Below are 21,169 nucleotides of genomic sequence, written 5' to 3' on the forward strand. Positions count from 1 at the left end.
AGGCAGGCAACAGACATCAAATAAGCATATTCGGAGTTCGGGAGCAAGAACGTAGCCATTTCTACACAATTGCCGTTTTGCCCTTTCAAATAAATTAAAGTCTGTTTCGCATAATAGTTTCAATGGCACACCCATCAACACACAGGATTATCATATTGTAAGTTGTCAATAGACTCTCTCCCATCATTTACAAGTGTATTATACGTGCTTCGTAACTTAACACCAGGTCTTTGTGGATTGATTGATTTCATTATTTACTTTGAGATAAACTTGTCCGTCCTTTTCCCGACTCCTGACCTAGTCTATATACTCTGCTGTTAATTGATTTTACCTTCTCATTTAATACAAATACGGCGCCTTTCTCTGCGTTATTCAAGTATCACAACTAACAGGAATACCTATAACGTATATCAAACATCCGCTTGCTTCAAGTTCTTTTATTACAAACATCACTTTCACCTTCTCGTATGGTTCCGTCACCATCACCGGAAGCTCTCCTGATCGAAGACCGTTCAATTAAGCTTTACATTTAGCGTCTCTAACTGATTGCAATTAATGTGTTTTTGTCTGTAATCGCTCGACCAAAGTTTCTTAGTGCATAATGCAATGTCTATCACAAATCAAAGTGATCTCATAGTGCAGCCCTTTTTTCTGAAACCCTCCTTGCTGGTAACTCATTTAGCTTCGATTATGAGATCTTAACATCGATCGAGAAGCAGTATTTCATAACGGTGAAAAATGACCGAAAAAGTGATAATTGAGATATGTATTCGGGTCATTATTTATTTTCGTCTCCCCTTGTGCAGCGTAAATAAATTGTTGTTGTTTTCATTTCGCATTGCCCAAATGTAGCATACTGGCAAACACATTTTGCTAAATTTTGCGAAATAACAGTCTGAGAAAATCAAATGTAAATGACACATCCCCATCGTGTCCACTTGTTTTGCCCTGCGTCTGTACAAAACGGTATCAAAGTTAATGCCAGCACCATTTACCTTTCCGGGACTACTTGACTTCAGAAAGTACGAATTATCCGATACAGCGGGTTTAAGGTACATGACCACGTTACTCCGAAAAATATGAATGTCGGCCGATTTCAATGAAACTTGGAACAAACAATCGTCAATGACTCTACTTTAACGAGGTGTAATTTTTTTTTTTTTAATCCCGTCTTTTGTTGATTTACAGCGCCACCTAGCGGACACGTGCTATTTGGCGCTAACTTTGATAAAACCGTAAAAAAATATAACTTTACGGCTTTTTTTTACAAAAAAAAAATCGGAAATATAATTTATTGTACGATGAATAAATAATCCTATAATTTTAGTATAAGTATTTAAGAAAAAAATAATTAATTTTAAGTTTTATGACCAAAAGGCTTTAATAAGAAATCGCCAAAAACAGATACCCATCGGTGAATTTGACGTATTTATCTCGAAAACGAACTCGGGTAGGGTATGTTTTTATTTAATCATAGGAAACGGAACGGAATAATGAATACAATTATGTAAAAACATAAAAAAATGACGGTGAGGTTAATTGCTAAAAGATATAAGTAACCTAAGAAAATTGATAGAGTTAGCGTGATTTCAACGCCACCGTCAACGTCAATATAAAACACGTCAAGTTAGTGACGCCATTGGTTTGTTTGATGCATGAGAATAGTTGTGGATGGAACGTTGTATTCGTCCATAAACGATGGTATCTGTATTTTTTTTATTTTTAATTAAATATTTTCCTGTATCAGAACTAAGTAGAATATCAGAAAATAGTGGGAAAATCAAATTCTTACTGCCTGAAATATATCTACAGAATTGAAACAAGAATTTACGGTTATTATGAACCTATTAAAACTGGGATAAACTCAGAAGCCATGATCGATTCTAATTTAAATTAATTTTATTCTCGCTAAAAACTGCATCAAGCGCTGATGCCACTTTTGTGTAAAATTTCCCTGCGCCCCGATCTTTCAATACAGCCTGCATACCATCTAGGCCCGATCTTGAATATACTTTTTTCAAGTGTTCTATTGAAATTCCACTCCTAGATAGGCGCGTGGCCTGTGCTTTTGATATTATTTTTGACTCAACAAAAGTTGTATATGATCCCTTGTATATTTTTTCGTTGTTTAATTCCTGAAGTTTGAATTTCACGGATGACACAGTAGTAGCACAATTCGACAGTTTATCTAGGTTTGTTTGCAACTGGAGAATTGAAGAAAGCGCGTACACGTCTTCAGAGACATCATGAGCTCCGAAGTCTACACCTGCAATATCGTGAACTAAACTTGCCAGGCGGTAATTCTGTCTCCCGGGGTAAACTGTTCTAAATAAACGCAGACTGTCTGCGAAGCCTATAGTTTTTGGGACAGTTATTCCTTCTTCTTGATATTTTGCTACTAACAGTCTTGCGTCAAACATGACATTGTGTGCCACAAGCAAAATATGACTTCCAAATGCCTCAAGCCAGCGTTTGAAGGCAAGAAGTGCTTCGCTGGCTGCCACGCTCGTCACTTCTTTACAGTGCTGGTATAATACCGCAGCGGACACCCGGAAGTCGAGGCTCTCTGACTCTGAATACGTGACAGTCTTTGGCGCCTTCCTTGCAACCATGTGATTCATGTTCTCGTTGGCGTTAGTACTTTGCACATGGGCTAGAATTTCCAACATACTCTCATTTGTGTACCTGAAAATTGAATCATTGCATATTGTAATTTAACGTTTAGTAATCAATGCGACTTTTAAGTGACTCGACCGTGTTTTTAGACAAAATGTTTTCCCGGTATAGCATCTGAAAACACTAATGTTATAATTATATTACTCTATGATATCTAAATAGCAGAAAAAGTTTTAGAGCATAAAAAAGTATTTTGGTTTAGTGGGGTTCGTACTCCCGCCATTATAGTCAAAAAGAAAAATAGAAAACATCCGGCTAGTCCACACGGCCACGGGAACTTTAACAAATGCTGGATATGTTGACCTATTAAGGATACATTGATAACATCACGTGATAATGTCAATCAACGAATCACGCAACACCATAGCCGTGATAAATTTTCAATCGCATTATTAACACAAATGAAAACTGTGGTCTTCAAAGACGATATTTGAGCGAGTCACTTTAATGATTAGATTTAATACTGTTCGATTAAAAATAAAAGCCTTTTTTTCACGAGTCTTGATGGCTAAAATTAACATCAAACATTTCAGGTTTGAATAAACTTCATTTTACGAAATTGATTATCATTATTATTATAACTATCATTTGCATGACCCCTGCTACAAAAATGAAGAACACGTAAAATGTGTAAGACATATATAGTGCGTACCCGTGTATCACGTTCTGGAAATCTTTTCTCAATTCGGTACCCTGCAGTATGTGCGCCTGTCGGTAATTCTCGTCCCTTAGAGACGTACACCAGGTTGGGCTGCATGAGGAATGTTCATTGAACATCATCTATATTTTATCAACAGTAGTAACTCATCCTTAGATATTTAATTATGCACAGGTAAAAGCGTGTTGAAATAATATTTTACATGTTGTTAACTGCTTGAAGCAACTTCATCTCCTGTTGAATAGCGGTGGTGCACGAGATTTCGGCCACTCTTTCAATAGATGGTCCGATCTCTCGCTCGCGGGCCTTCAGTGCGGTCTTACTGATTCCAGGCAGATTGAGTTCAGCAAATATCGCACTGATCTGAGACTCCTACACCTGCGTTGATCATCGCTAAAAGAGATATACAACAAGCATGTTTTCGACCAAGTAAACTAAGCGCTATTGACGCCTTCACATAATAATCGATAATCATGGTGCACTCATTTTATACTTTTGTTCATTTTACTGCTTTAAATGTTGTTTTAGAAATAATGCTTTTTTTTCTAGGAAATGACGAATCTATGAAATGAAATCAATGGAATCAAATTTCGTTACAATATGTCAGGGCGTTTTTTATATGTATTGACGTTAATTCACTTATACATTATGTGCCAAGTCTAACATCATTCGCTACATTTGTTGGCACAACGCTGGCTATTGATATGGTGACAAAATTTACCAGCAGCTAATTAAGTGTTGACATCAAAACATCTTCTAGCTGCGGAGCCGTCACTCGTGGAATGCCGTTTTCCCGTAGGCACCAGATTAACCATCCTACACGTGTTGCAGCTGATATGAAGGATAGATCCAAGGCCATATATAGTTTCCCCCTACAATGCCATTGATGCAAAAACTGTTTCCACAAGAACTACAGGAGCTTAATCTTTCCAAAATTACACCGATTTCTACGACTCTGCGACCTTCTAGCCAAGGCGGGACGGTTTCGGGAACAGAAATGCATGTTTTCTTCTCCACATTCACGTTGTTTATTATTGAGGCTCGATTTGCGTTACTCTTAGAAATAAACTGACCTTTTTTCCTCCTCATCTTTACCGGATGTTGTTAACGGAACGTGCCCGGAAGGACAATCCGTTTAAAATGACGTCAGTAACGTATAACTGACAATTTCGCGGCATTTCTACTAAACTTAAGTTCGTTATCTAATTATATGTTTAGAAAGCTTACTAATGTTAATTAGTTCGCTCCCGTATACATAACTACTAAATATCAATTCAGAACATATATAACAAATGGCAAACAATATTATCAGTATTCTGACTTTGTTCGTAATTCTGATTGCAATTCACAACATTTGCAAACAGTGAAATTAAAATCATTTGCATAAACAAAATGACACTGCACAACTATTCTCATGCATCAAACAAACCAATGGCGTCACTAACTTGACGTGTTTTTATTGACGTTGACGGTGGCGTAGAAATCACGCTTAATCTATCAATTTTCTTAGGTTACTTATATCTTTTAGCAATTAACCTCACCGTCAATTTTTTATTTTTTTACATAATTTTATTCATTATTCCGTTCCGTTTCCTATGACTAAATAAAAACATACCCTTCCCGAGTTCGTTTTCGAGATAAATACGTCAAATTCACCGATGGGTATCTGTTTTTGGCGATTTCTTATTAAAGCCTTTTGGTCATAAAACTTAAAATTAATTATTTTTTTCTTAAATACTTATACTAAAATTATAGGATTATTTATTCATCGTACAATAAATTATATTCCGATTTTTTTTTGTAAAAAAAAGCCGTAAAGTTATATTTTTTTACGGTTTTATCAATGTTAGCGCCAAATAGCACGTGTCCGCTAGGTGGCGCTGTAAATCAACAAAAGACGGGATTCGAAAAAAAATAATTACACCTCGTTAAAGTAGAGTCATTGACGATTATTTGTTCCAAGTTTCATTGAAATCGGCCGACATTCATATTTTTCGGAGTAACGTGGTCATGTACCTTAACGTAGTTTTTAGCTGATTAGGAACGACATGACAATAGAAGCGTAAATTAAATTAAGTGAAACAAAACAAAATCAAGCACTCTTTTGACGTTTTATTCAATAACTATATAGTGGTATTACGGCATGACCTTAATCATTGAGCGGCGAATGTTTCAAAATTGTGTCAATGCTATTGTAAATAACATTGTTATCCATTTTCAAAATCAAGTAAATTCTACATGAAAAGACCATTTTTAATTTTGGTTGTATTGCAGAGTTGATCAGTAAACACAGTATGTAACAGGGAAATTATATCCGTAGTTCATAGTTTAGGTTAAATTATGCAATATTTTAGACGGATGGAAATATTGGTTACATTTTTTTTTTTTTTTAATAAAAGGTAATGTTTGTATTTATATTTGTTTGCTTTATATTTTTTTCATAAACTAAGATTTTAAAAGCACGCCTCATTTATGTATCTATGTATTTTATTGTCAGCGTCACGTTTTGTATCGCCAATGTGTCGAGCACGCCCCTTCTTAATATTCATCTTCTCAGCTGGCATACTTGTGGTTTGTTATGACAACCTCCCGTTTTATGATATTTTTACCCTTAATATCATGTTGTTATTGATGTTGGTATAGACTTAGCATACGTTTGATAGTTAAATACTTGCTATCAAAATAGTTTTGACCTGACTTTCGCCGAATATATAGTGATTTTCAGTGTTCAGTTTCCATTAAATTTTCATTTAAAAGGGAGGTAGGTTGACACTTTGGCTTATTCAATGTGCTCTATTGTTTGAGAAGATCGCTTAATTTGCTTGTTTTTGCTGTTTTTAAGATAAAGTTTGAATGGCGGAAACATTTACTGTTTAGGAAAAACATTACAAAGAGACAAAACTCAAATTAGTCCAGAAGGGGTAATAACTCGGCTCATTCGATGAGGACACCACAAAGGGTATGACAATTGATCCTCTATACTTCATTTGCCATCATAACCGATCCTAATTAAAATCATAATCAAATAATTACGGTCAGTTTAAACACCTTTGTTTTCTTGCAATACGCTTTTTTCAGATAGATAGACAGTTCAGACAGATCACGTGTCAGTTCGAGGTCTGATACATTCGGCTTACACAAAGATGATATTTTACCATCATTTGTCATCTAAGCAACAATGTGAATACAATATAGAGATTCCCTGTCATATTACCTGTCATTGTTACCTAAAGAGTTTTGTTAAGTGGTAAGCCATCATTGTATGGCATTGTGATAATTATGAAACTAAGTAGGGTTCAATTTGTATGACAATGCATGATTAAATGTATATAAATAGTCTTAAAGCTTCAGGCTTTTGTGACTAATAATCCATAAAGATACAGGAATATAGTGTACGAAGAACCTACATAATAGTCATACTTATTAGTCGTGGATTGAACACGCGTTGACGTTTCTATAAACATGTCGGACAAAATAAAAATAATCACTTTTAATTACTCAGAAATAAATACCAGACAATTATTTCAGAAATCCGCAAAATATAGGCTTTGATCAATACTTCATTTAAACATTGTCTGGGTAAATAGATGTCCGGATAAATCTAAACCTACTGCGTCAATTACAATAAAGCTTCTGGTGTCAATTCAAAATATTGTCTAGTTATGCATGTTTGCATAAAGATCGGACAAATATTAAGGTAGTTTTTGTCTGATAACTACTTTGTTACACTAGAGCATTGCAAGCATTTACCGAATGGCATTCCGTTGAAAATACTTTATCCGGATTACTCCTCCCAGACTGCCTGTTCAATCGTGGTATTTTCAGGCCTAGTTGAGCATATTGAGTTGACATGAAAGTCGCAAAGGAATTTATTGCACTGTGAAAATATTGAACTTTGGAAAATAGCATGTACCGACTGAATACATTTTGGGGATAACGCTTAAAGTTGTAGTGGAATTAATACGTTGTTAAAATCGCACTTGTTAAACCAGTTGCTACAGAACAGCACTGTTATTTGCAATACAATTAATTGTTTCCAGACAGTCTGATTTGATGTTATTTGTAAAACTTTTTAATATAGTTTCAGTTGAGAATAATATTTATGTGAACACCCACGTTGGATTGCTGTTGATATCACGATGATTTGAGATAAATACCGGGTTTTTGTCTGGGGGTTTTTTCTTCTCCCCACACAAACGTTGGACGTCAAAGAGCTGTAAGAGACGTATTCTAGGAAGAGTTACTCGTGCAACTCGCCACCAGATGAATGAACTGGTATTTAAACAACAGCATTGTGACACCTGTTGTGTACATGCTCAGAAATGAGCATCAAGAATATAGCTCTCAGAAAACACTGTTTTTTAATCATGGGTTATTCGGGTGATGTAGTTTATGCCATAGCTGAGAAAATAGGTTTTTGTGGTTATTACTGGTAATAACCGTGTTGTACACGATTACTCCATAAACTAGTTTAAATCCCCATTGACCGTTCCAATGCGATAACCTCAAGATTCAGTGTGTGTATACCACGTGATAAATTGCGTCATAATTGCTACGTCGGAAGGCAATATTTTGATTTATTTTAAATGAAATACAGCGTAGTCTATGCCGCTTATTGAGCCCTGCCTTTGGTCTTTTACCAGGGTTTGATTGAGAGTTTAGTTTCTTTAAACACTTCGACAAACCTTTTCACAATACGGCCGTCTGATGGAGCACTGTCAAAACATGATTTTGGAAACAGGTTTGTCGATAATGACCTTATCAAATTTCGGCGATAAAACAAATGCGAGGCTCTTTAAGAGACATACACTGCCATTTGTTTCATTTAAAAAGGTGTTGTACAGGAAAAGTTATCTTTCATTTAAGTATTCATTTTAAGCAAAATGTTGCCTTCCGACGAAGCATATATGACGTAATTTATCACGTGGTATACACACACTGAAATTTAATAATGTATATATTAAGCTTCACGTGCGATTGGTCGTTGCTGTGTTGTACGTCGTGTGTCCCTCTTGTAGTTTATGTTTGGCATTAGCATCGTATTTGAGCACAATCTTAAAATACAAACTTTTTACCAAGTGTCGTCCACATTTGACCTTGGATTCTAATTTTTGACCGATCATAACTCATACCGATACTTGATACTTGACCTTAAATTAATGTTTTGTTCTGACCAAGTGTCATAAAGATTGGGTCTTTATGTGTTTTTTTTTTTATTTTATGACACATCCCCATCGGTTCTAAGAGTGATAATGTGTTTTTATCATTTAACTAAAAACTACGTACCCAACATGACCATTCAAACATGACGTAGAACTACTGCTACTGTATGAATACGTTTCATTGGCATTCCTTATAGAGCGTTTACATATATTGAAGAACATGTGACCTAGTGATATTTGCGGTTTCTTATCTTTTCCACACATGTATAGAAACAGGTTAAGTCGTACATAAATACGAGCATCACAATATGTTTACCTCAGCACAAAAAGCAGAATATCCTATTTGATACAAACTTATATCATATTTCTTTCATATTCGATTTTCCCAAATTATCACGCAATAACACAACAAAATGGAACAATAAGGAAACCTTATAGGATTTTAATGCTAAAGATAAACGGAATGAACTATATTGTTTTGTTCCTAACAGGAGATATAAAAATATGATTTGCCTATAAATATTGATGTGTTTTTGTATAATGGTTCCCAACACACGATTGTTTCTGATAAATGTGTTTTGTTATATCTGGTGCTGAGTTTTATTCAATCTTGCCCGAATTTGGTAGAAATTTATCAAGCATTGAAGTTCAAAGTAATCTGTGATTCATCGTCGATTGGCGAAAAATAAATAATATGTCCTTACATCCAACTGGAATCAAAATGCATGGTTATACCTGGTACAGTAACACTATGAGATAAATCAAACTGCTAATCTAAATTTAACTATCAATGAAATAATCTTAGAAAATGTAAATGTACAAAAACCTGTTTGGAATCTACATAGATAATGACCTAAATTGGCATTCACAAATTAACTTTGTTTGAAAAGAAATTAACTCGAGAATTTAAAAAATAACCTCTGAAAAATATCATGTTTACCTAACAGAAATGAAAGGTACGTTTAACAATTCGTATATTCTTCCAATACTTGACCATTTTTGCCATATTTGGGTGAAGATTAGAATTGGTACATATATAAAGTAAAGACCCTGCAAAGAAGGATTGCAAAATTATTTGTTTAAGATTCCTGAGCGATCTCTATCCGATGGATTGTTGCGAGAACTTAAACTGACAGATGCAAATATCACTGTGTCATTCTTGTATATAAAAACATGACAGAGATGATTGTTTTGGCAATCAAAGAATATTATTCACTGAGACCGGCTTCAAAACATGCCTTAATTTTCACGAAAATACCACGAACAAATTACTTTTCCTTTTCTTACTACAATATGAAGGTATGGAAAGACATCGCAGAATAGATAAGAAATGAGTCGAGAATACCTGACTTCAACTATTAATATAAAACTCATCTTTTAAATACCGCACCGCAGTAATTCCGTTTATATGTTTATATTTATGACATATCAGTTTGTCCATTACAACAATGTACTGTATATGATGTAATTGATCGGGTGTCTTTCGGTGAATGAATGATGTTAAATTAAATGAATTGTCATGTTATTATTAAAGATACAGTTTGTAATTCTCGCTTATATAAACGGTTTATTATTGGGCAAAATATTTTTAATAAGTATTGATATGGTTCTACCTTCCTAAAATAAAGACGTTATCATTGTGGCGGTTGTAGTAGTAGTAGTAGTAGTTGTAGCAGTAGCAGCAGCAGCAGCAGCAGTAGCAGCAGCAGCAGCAGCAGCAGCAGCAGTAGCATATGCTACATAAGCAGCAGCAACAGCAGCAGTAGCAGTAGAAGAAGTAGAGTAGTAGTGGTAGTTGTAGTTGTTGACGTAGTAGAAGTAGTAGTAAAAAATGAAGTAGTAGTAGTAGTAGTAGTAGTAGTAGTAGTAGTAGTAGTAGTAGTAGTAGTAGTAGTGGCAGGAGCAGAAGCAGAAGCAGTAGCAGCGGCAGCGGCAGAGGCAGTGGCAGTTGCAGTAGCAGTAGCAGTAGCAGTAGCAGTAGTAGTAGTAGTAGTAGTAGTAGTAGTAGTAGTAGTAGTAGTAGAAGCAGTAGTAGTAGAAGCAGTAGCAGTAGCAGCAGCAGCAGCAGCAGTAGTAGCAGTTGTAGTAGTAGTTGTAGTTATAATCGTGCGATACCATTGAATGTAGTAGAAGCAGTAGCAGTAGCAACAGCAGCAGCAGCAGCAGCAGTAGTAGTAGTAGTAGTAGTTGTAGTTATAATCGTGCGATACCATTGAATTGTATGTTGTTTTGAATATGCCATGGATAAATGCCTGTAAATGCAAATATTCAAATAGGGCACTTACATAAACGACATAAAATAGCTTGACCACGTTTAAACCGGTTTATTAGCGCTAAAACTCACACGTGCTACAGACATATATTATTATAGATCAGATGAGATTATATTTAATTCATTGTAAACGTATGAGAAGCATGAGAAAGGAAATGCCTTCATTCTGGAGTAATGTGGATTACACTTGTCAAATGCATATAGGTTCGGTGAATGACATGCCTGTTACTGACAGCTAGTGTGTGACTCGCAAGCCGCTGCCGTTTACATACGCAAACGTATACATAGAAAAACTAGAGATAGAAGCAGCGTTAACCAGTACTAATAAGATAATTATACGCGTGTGTGTGCATTTTGATCCGTTAGTAACTTTAGACATTATTATAGTAGTGCATTTGTCATTTTACAAACCACTCCTCACTGACAGACCGTTGAAAATGTTCGAGTACTATATTAGTTAGTTTATAGTACACATGTTTGTGTATTTGCTTTATCGCTTTCATTCAAGAACAATCCGGTAAGCAATGATGTAATCTGTTTCCAAAACGGGCATAGTGCATATTAAATATAAATATATATCCAGTAGCGATTGAAAACGGGATGGTGATTAAACATATGTAACATAACTGTGAAACCAATGCAAACGTGTACTAGTAATATGCTAACCGTGAATAAAAACAGCTGGTGGAATTAGAATAGATCATTAAAAAAAGTTATATAAAGTAGGTCAAATCGAAGGCGATCTTAATCCAATTTCATATCAATCTGCATATTCGTTCTTGTACTAATTGTTATTTTAATAAGTTCACAGTCTGTTAAATTAGAAAGTAAACAGTTTCAAAGTGGTTTTTGGATTCTTGCTTACCTTTGCAAAACGCATAATCTGCTTGGCATCGTTCTATCATAGAACACAAATAGGCAATAAGGCCTTGCATTGCGTCTTAATGTAAATCCAGATGCAATCATTCGTAGACAAAACGTTATATGGCACATTTAACAAGAACCGGCATCATATCTGGGTCATTACATTTAGTAATGAAGCCTTTCTGGATGATTAAATCTGTCAAAAAGATTTCATTGTTTTGCCTGAATGGGGAATGTGCCCAGACATCCTGACTAAATGCGGTAAATCAGGTATTTTAGGTAACTAATGGTATGCATTTAGGATTTCTGGTACGACCAAGGGAATATTACGGGTTAGTTTCTAGAATGGAATAATGTTTCGCAAAACATGGCCGCGACTGCAAGAAAATTAGATAGTATAAATACGTTTAGAAATACATGTACATGTAAACGTCTCTGCCAAAAAACATAAGAGTTCGGCCATTTTTTTCAAATAGTAAGGCGTTTTCAACGCATCAGAAAAAAAGGAAGCCGCTACAAACATGGTTGTATGAGCAATCCTCAAATGTCTTAAATTACAGCAGATCTCCCGTAACAAGAAAGCGTAACATTTTTTTCCAGGTTCACCCACATTGCAATAAAAGGTAATTTAAGTCATACGAAAAACTTCCAGACAAGACTTAAGTTAACTAATTACGGACAATAGAGCTGACACTCGCATGGGTGACTGCACGCAAAAAGTGATGCCCTAAATGTTAAGTCTTTAATGTAGTACATGAATGGAGCACGTACCTAGACAAGGACTTAACCATGGGAGATACGGGTACATTTTAAGAACGGACATGATGCAACTTACTACGAAATCATTCGAAGTATTTGCTTTATTTGTTCAATAAATGTATATGATAAATACAAAATCGAAAGCTACATGTTTCATATGACACCATGCATGTCACTATGAGACCAATCTTTTTTGTTTAATAAATTTATACGATAAGTACAAATTGAAATAGTATGTTAGACCGCATAAAGCTTCTGGCACTGTAACGCATTTAGCTTATAGCGAGCTATAATCGGGGCACTGTTAATTGTCTTGATGCAATTTTGTAACAACTGGTCACAAAGTTATGGTTTCTTTAGTCCTTACTAAGTAATACAGTAGAACTGGAATATAACCAACTCACCATTTAGACATACAAGAGCTATATGCGGAATAAGCCTGCCTTTTCCCTGCATGTAGCGCACCTTGTCACTGTACAGCATATAGCGCAACGGGATCCTACAATGGTAAAGGTTTTCTTTGAGACAAATGAATCTCCTCGATTCCGAATGATTTCGAAATGTTTGTAAGTTTTCGTCCATGTTTCTTGTTTGTGAGCTTTTGTGTGTGTTCTATGACTTTGGCGTTTACCCAGTGCCATTAAACCGGGTTTATGTTTAAACTTTTTGCTACTGAGTTTGTTTCTGTAGTTTTTCACATAAATATTAAGACAACTTGTGTTGTGCGTTTGTTTATTGAGTTTTGTGGTATAAAACATAGTGCATGCTGTGTCAATAGTCAATTGACAAAATATGGTTTAGAATAGTCATCCCTTTTAAGACGACCAACTAATTGCGAGTGTTGCAAGTGATTATACGGAATTCTGAAGTGATTGCTGTTTATAATCGAAATGAGGTTTAAAGTTTAGTCAGGGGTGTGTCTTAGTTTTAAGTATATTAAAATCACATGGCCATTTCCCTTTAACATATTTTTTTTACATTGAACTTATTACAAATAAGAAGACCAAAACATGCTCTTCTAAACGAAAAATATGATGGTAAAGGTTGTATGTTAGTACGTGTGATACGTGTCCATGAGAGCGTATGTGTGCGTGTGTACGTGTGTGCCAAAGATTGCTTTTCAAAGGCTATAATAGTTCAATCCCTTACTAAAATGGTTATATATGTGATGATGTTAAAAATAATGAGGTAAACAAACATCACAGCAAAAGTATTGCAAGCAAGCATTTGCCTTTGAAGCCACTGTCACTTGACATGTCGCTGGTATTCAATAACTGATCACATTGGTCCACATATGACGTCCATGGAACCAGGAGGTGCCAAAAGGCTTTCTTGTGGACAATGTGATACCAAAACCCATCAACAGAAACAGATTAATCTGATGGAAATTGCAACCTTATTCCATATAGTTAATAGAAAATCTGCCCAATGGGGTTTACCCATTATTTCAATGTAATGCAAAAAAGGAAAACAAGTGTTCTATGGAATACTTAGGGATTTCACTATCATAAAAGTATAATTATCACTTTTAATGCAAAGGCCTGGAACTCATTGTTATTTAAACTATGATTGACCAGGATTTAGAAACTCGTGGAAATTCAAATCTTGATATATTTGTGAATCGTGGTAAACCTTGGCCAAAATTTCAACTTGACGGAAATTTGTAGAATAACGCAACGCTGAAATTTTGGCCAAGGATTGCATCATTTAAATACCTGCAAAACTTAGATATTTTACACGTGTAGGATCAGAAAAAAGCATAGTCTTTTATGGGCTAAGAAATGTTTTCATACCTATTCTGTCAAAAAGGACATTTAGAAATTAAGGTCACTTACTTGTTTGTTTACATCGGTTGTGACCCGTGGTGACCCATGTGAGAACCTCTTTAAAGTCACGTGATTCCTCACCATGTAACCCTTGGGTTATTCTGTTGAAACCGTATTACAATCTTAGTGCAATCATAATTCGATCATGCATAGTGTGACGGGCAGCGGTTGTGTTTTCCAGGCCTAACCGTATATGATTGAGATCGATCGTGACTTTCATTTATGACTTTGCAGTACAAATGGATATAACTTTTTGAGTTCAGACGAGTTGTTACGAAATTGAGAATTGAAAAATATATTTTAGTAAATGCGCAGTACGTATATATTGGTGTTATTCCTATTATCGTGGTGGTAATCATCTATTATTATTATTATTATTATTATTATTAGTAGTAGTAGTAGTAGTAGTAGTAGTAGTAGTAGTAGTAGTAGTAGTAGTAGTAGTAGTAGTAGTAGTAGTATAAATAGTATTATTATTGTTATTATTATTATTATTATTATTATTATTATTATTATTATTATTATTAGGCTAGATGAGGTTTTCGATAAGCGTAAACCTAATATCTAAGTTTTATCTAGTTATAATCCTAAAAGCATATCCCACGAGAAAAAAAAATCAATTTAAACTAAACATTTAATGAGCTACGTTCAGTGTAGAAGAGCATTTTTTTCTATTTGAAACAACCTAACAATTGTGATGTTCTCATGTTCATGTTTGCAGCCATTTCTATAGACAAAATGTCCCCTAGTATATTTCCGTGAGAGTAAACCCCTCTGCTCTTTTCTGTTTAACTCAAAATGCTTTTTAATGGGTCTTCAAACCCATCTGTCCTTAAACGTTAAATCGAGTTGGCCTTAAAGATGCACTCTTATTCCCATATTTAAAACTTTTGTTTTAATTTTCCAAAAAGGACAAATAAATGCTGAAAACAATAGTTCTAAGAAGGATACCGAGTTTAATTCGAACGAAGGTGCATATTTCTACGTTATGAGACTATAGTAGATCACAGTAAATCTTTTTAGCACTCACCAATCATTTAGTATTTTGCGTTTTCAGCTATTAAATACACGGTTACTATATTGTTATCAGTTATTAATATTTTCCATTAATGCATTATTTAGCAAGCAGTTAAAGGTTTATCACTCAAAATTCATGTTTGTTATACTTGTGTATGTATCGAATTTGAATAAGAGTGTCACTTTAATGCTGCACTCTTACAAATATACCATTTTTACAACTTTTTTATTTTTTTGTCTGGGAAAGAGCAATTTTTTGCGTAAATATCTGCAAACCAATGATATAAGATAAAAAATCAAATCTTAGATTTTCATATTTCCGTTCAAAAATTAATGTTTATGGCTTAAACCGTTACTAACGGTTTAAGAAAAAAGCATAAATCATCAGTTTTTGAACTTAAATATAAAAATCTCGATCTAATTTTTTGTCAGCACTCTTATATAACTGGTTTCCATGGATGTTCGCAAAAATTAGCTGGTTCCAAGACAAAAAATAAAGAAGTTGTCAAAACGTTCAAACTGTGAGAGTGCAGCTTAAGCTATTTATTAGCCGAAATGGTTTTTTGTCTGGAGATCAAATTTAGGAATCTATTAGGTCAATCACCTAGTCAATTAACTTGGGTGATTTAGTGTGCTGTAAAAAGTATTCCAAAAACAAAAAAACATTTTGGAACGTATTTCTTCACACAATGGTGCAAATGGCTTTCAATTTAGTTTTTTTCTGACATTCCAGGGCATAACATGTATCAATTTATTTATCTACATGTACTCTTTATTTCCGTTTGATAAAATTACTAATAGTGGCATCAGTCTTTTTTTATTAGTTTTCAGTGTTCATTCAAATATATTAAATATAATATTTATATTTTACAGTTCAATTTGGGCGATCTATAGAAAATAGATCGGGCGTACAATGCACCTCGGTCGAAATTCATTTTCTGTAGATGGTCAACATCGGTATCTATTTTTTATTAGTTCTATTAGTTATTTTTGGTACGTTCATCAAAATCGATCATCGTTAGATTAATGAACTGAACATTCCTGTATTGTCTTTGGTAAACACAAAAAATGCAAACACCAACTATATGCTACCTTATTCTACTGACACTAGTTAAACATGTAAGCTTTGATGGAATAATAGACTTAATAAAACTATGCATTGGTGCATTCGTCAGAAATAGATCAACATAGAATTAATGAGAAGTCCTCGGGTGAAAGTTACAGGTATATATATTTACAAGTGGAGTCCCAGGTTAAGGTCTATATATTAACCAGTCGAGTCCCAGGTTAAGGTCTATATATTTACAAGTGGAGTCCCAGGTTAAGGTAAATATATTTACAAGTGGAGTCCCAGAATAAGGTTTATATATCTATAAGTGGAACGGGACTCTCTCATAGATTTGCACCGAAATAACCAAGTAAACCAATTTCAAAACCTTAAATTATCGTTTCAGAGAGTCCGTTTTTATTTCTTGTTGCTTCATATTTGAGTTTTTCCAGAGCTTCTTTTCATAATTTGTAGAATAGGACCAGCCTATAGAAGCTCATTCAAGAGTTGGTTTGTAGTATGATATATACATGTGATATATAATCATATTTAAAGACTTGCATAATATCTATCAGTAAATAATTGCGCCGCCATGACTCCACGTGACTGCTGTTCTTGACGGTCGCAAAATATTAGCGGCGTAGTATGATCTTGTTCAATGTCTGAGATCGGTTGTTGTTTACTGACGGATAGAAGAAACATGCAAACTTAATTTTAGTTTACAAACAACCCCATAGCTTACTGCATTCGTACTTATCAGACAGTCAATAACTTAAATCCCTTTAATCTGTGAAATAATTACGCGGGATCCATTACAAAGGACGGCGATACAAATGTTACCAGTCCTTTCTCCCTCCCTGGCGATCGACCAGTCCTCACTCCCTGCCTGGCGATCGGCGTTGGGGATATATACTGAAAAGCTCATTGGTAAACATTGCCGGGAAGAATTAAAGAAGAACAAGCCGGGCAATAACCTGCCTGGCAAATACCAATGTTGCTTAATCCAGAGCGTAAGAAGCCACCAGGGGACCAACACCAATCATGTAAGTACTACTCATGTAAAATGTCACACGATACCATAGAGTTATTATATTCGCACACAAAAACAGATATTTCCTTCATCACGCACTCCAGTTCATGGAATCTACAGAGCCTTGTCCATGGACCAATTCATGTTGACACTGTAATGCTCAACAAATACCAAAGACTACTATTTACCAAGTATGAACCAAATTTTAATATCGTCAATTTCTTAGTCTAATGTCTTACTTTAAATGTCTCTTTACATTACAATGAAACATTTTATCATAAACAATTCATTATCATCACAATGGCTTTAGACATTTCAATTAAAATATTGCATGAAACGTATTTTTTAATAATAATCAGTATGTACATTGATTATTTAAACACAAGTTGAAAATTCTGTTTGCGTGTCACATATAGATAGCATTACATACACTTACATATTATATGACCTGCACCATTTTAATTGTTTCTATACGTGTGTCTAAAATGAGTAGGTGCGATAGTACACAGGAATATGGTGAGTTTTAATACGTGGCGTGTAAGGTATTATAAGTAAATCAATACCAACTCAAGTTGACATACACGTTGTGTGGATGTTTCATGAGAACCTCAGTGTACATGTGCCTATGTCGACGATACAGTTTTACAGCCCCAATCAGTGGCGCTCTATTGGGATAAAATAAAAATCCAAAAAGAAATCCTTTTTTTCTGGAAACAAATAAAGGTCAGATGGAGCAAAGTCGGGACAGAAGGTAAGATGTTAACGAGTTGTCAACTTTTAAGACTTCAACAAGTCCTCTCATTGTCGTGCAGAACTACACTATTCATTTCGAAGCCATGGCCTCATTTTACGCACATTTACATTTTACTTTGGTAAAACTATACCAGTATATAGAAATATTCAGTAACGGCGCGACCTTTATATTCAATCAAGAGTCAATATAATACCTTTATAATCCCAAAATGTAATGACCATGACTTTTCCAGCTGAAGGTTTGAACATAGTTGGAGTCAGGAACAAACTCGTATTCACTGTTTTGGGATTCAGACTCAGATTGATGAATGCATGTTTCATCCCCTGACATAATAGTGCGTAAAATTTCATCTCATCTCATCCTTCACGGGGAAAAAATTCGAAAAACACACTGTGTTTACTGATTCCGTATCACGCAGTAGCCTCTTGCGAAATGGACTTTATGCAAGCAATTCGAAGTGATACAACCCAAAAGATCAACCAACGACTTAAATAATATTCCCTATATATTTTACTTGAGCATCAAAATATTACATAATATTTAAGTCAGAATGAAAACTTGATTTGCACGGATAGATAAGACCTTGCCAATGATTTTTTTTAAATCAGGCAATGGGTTGTATATTTGTATATTTTTTCAGATATTTTGTTTAACTATCAAGTTTAAGTCTGATGATTTTACTTTTATTTTAGTTGTATTTTTTGTAATGTTGTTATAATTTTTAGTACGCACTGGTTAGAACTCATTACATTACATGCCATTAATAATTGTTGGTGGGCGTGAACACTAGAAATCAGTGGAAACACTAGAAATTTCATTTGATGGCCTATATCCTCGATGGACATCAAACTTTAGAAACCCTTTCGACTTTTCGTCTGCTGTTGGACCTATGTCTGTTCAAGTACTACTGTTAGGATCCACTCAACGATATTCAATCACTTTCAGCACTACCTTCGCCAAACTAAAGGCTTTTGATCCCCATTGAATGAATTAGAACAAACTAGATTCTGCAACTGACCTGATCTATCCATGCCCTGCCTCGTTTTTCTGTTTCTTTACGTCTCTCTCTCTCTCTCTCTCTCTCTTCATCCATACTTCCAAGGCATTTAAAATAACTAATAACAAACCAACTTGTTAACTCTGAATTTTTAATCACACTTTAGCCTAGCTCTCTGAGTCACAACCATTAAGATCCCATATTTCATAATAAATTATAAAAATGATAAAATATGTTGAATTGGGAGGTAAAGGTCCTGATTCTGCCAGGCAGATTCATTTCAAATGCACAAAGATATGTGACCACAATCATGCGTGGTATGCCTTATTGTTAACGCTCATGTCTCCATTAAATGGATTGACTGACAGATCTGATGAAAATAATCGCCAAATTTTAATTACCGTAGTTCATTTATTGGTCATATATATACAGTTTTTTAATATCTAGACGTTTTGCATTCGCGCTGGCTAGTAAAGAGATATCCTTGTCAAACACTAATAAATACGTGTTTTTAACTTCATTAACTATTATTAAAATTGTTTAGTAGAGATATTTTACTGTAGTATTTGGATGATACACAGGGTAGTTATTACTGGCCACCAAAAGCAATATGATTGTTCATGATCCGCTGAAGACTATGTGAATAAATATTAATTGAGTCCAGGATATCCATACAAAATTTCACACGATTCACTAGACTCTGACTGATGTTACATTGCAGTGATTTGGTCATTATCGCAGATATAACGAGTACACAAATATTTGTAGTCTTTTTAACTGATGTTGTCACACTTTTTTAACTGATTGTTGTCACACTTTTGGTTTGTTCTGTTTTGTACAACTGTAAAGATGTTTAGCTCAATCGTAAAAAAATACCCATAAAGAGGCTTTTTTCACAATAAAAAGAAGGTTTATAGTTCAGAGTTTACTTTAAAAACTTACATCATAGATATTGATATCATGCAATCATCTTTTCATGATCAAACATGTTTCTTGCTTGGGAACATTTCAATAATATTATATTATTTGTTCATTCAACTGAGGAAAAATGTTTCTTGAAATGCATATTTTTTTTTCCTGCAAATCATGCTTAATTAATGTTATTGATCTTATGTTTCAACTACTACCTTCAGTTTTCAATTAAAAAAAAAAGGTTTCAGTTCATAGTTGTTAAATTTTAGTCATTTAATCTGGTAAAAACATTCGGTAACTGATATATGAAGTGCAATTCGAAAATGGCAAATAGGACAGTTTCGCAGTAATTTTAATTTCAAAAAGTATTTATTTGCTGCTTTTTTCCTAAACGTGACAAATTTTCACAACTATTTTGTGTATAAAGTTATGAACCATCATTTAAATAGTAAAATTGCAATATAAACCATACTTTTAAAAATAAAATGTCATATAGAATAGTTTCGCAGTGAAACAAGAGTTTAGTTTTTAGGCAACTTTGACCGCGAAACTGTTCAAAGTAACATATTGTAATAAATACATATTTTAAAAAGGCATTGGTTAAAGTCTGAGTCATACCTATATTTCTGACATCATTTTGAACTAAGTTTCTGAATAAAGTAACAAGAAAAGCCTTAATAAGAAAAATAAACAGTTTTTAGCTTCTCCTGAACAATTTACAAAAATGCAGATGGAACAGTTTCGCGCTCAGCCCTCGATATACCTTTCATGTGTTATTACCTCAGAAAATCCTTTCTTATTGATTATGCCCTAACCTGGTGTATCCTTAAAATATTATTTAGAAATAAATATTGTTAAAAACAACTTTTTAAAGACGGGCTTTAACTTTTAGATGCCTTATTCCCCTTTGAAAATTTATTGAAAACGTGTTATCGCCCTTAGTTTTAATTTTACCATTTACAACTAACCTAAATGAAAGTAAACATGTTGAATACAAAGCTCGAAAATTGTTGACAATTTGCGTCGTCTCAAAGGGTTAAAGTTTCGTGTGTCTATTTTGGAGGGATTGGTATCTTATTCTTAGCACGAGGGTGTGGTAGTCTAAAATAATAGACGTGTTATACGGGATTCTTCCAATCCCTAGCGTCTAAACGGGAATGTGCAAAAAACGGGGGTGTTTTAAAAATATTGAAA

At 34.4% G+C, this 21,169-nt stretch overlaps 2 protein-coding genes across 7 annotated transcripts in view; one reads left to right on the forward strand and one right to left on the reverse strand.

Moving 5' to 3' along the window:
* Positions 1 to 1,883: 1,883 nt before the first annotated feature.
* On the reverse strand, positions 1,884 to 19,159 carry LOC128244478 (uncharacterized). The gene is made up of 4 exons (XM_052962479.1): positions 19,085 to 19,159; positions 3,537 to 3,706; positions 3,329 to 3,427; positions 1,884 to 2,685 (listed from the first exon to the last, which is right to left on the reverse strand). Exons 1-4 carry the CDS (start codon positions 19,157 to 19,159, stop codon positions 1,884 to 1,886), a joined length of 1,146 nt encoding a protein of 381 aa, XP_052818439.1.
* Positions 19,160 to 20,935: 1,776 nt separating this feature from the next.
* LOC128244841 (tRNA-specific adenosine deaminase 1-like) overlaps positions 20,936 to 21,169 on the forward strand; it is a 31,852-nt gene continuing 31,618 nt past the window's right edge. For 2 of the 6 annotated variants that reach the window (XM_052962934.1, XM_052962941.1), the window contains exon 1: positions 20,949 to 21,071. The gene's annotated coding sequence lies outside the window, so the exon portion shown is untranslated. Of the gene's footprint in view, positions 21,072 to 21,169 lie in introns of all 6 variants that reach the window. The other 4 variants (XM_052962935.1, XM_052962936.1, XM_052962939.1 and 1 more) reach the window with 4 other exon arrangements.

This window comes from Mya arenaria, chromosome 8 (assembly GCF_026914265.1).
Source record: "Mya arenaria isolate MELC-2E11 chromosome 8, ASM2691426v1".
NCBI lineage: Eukaryota > Metazoa > Mollusca > Bivalvia > Myida > Myidae > Mya > Mya arenaria.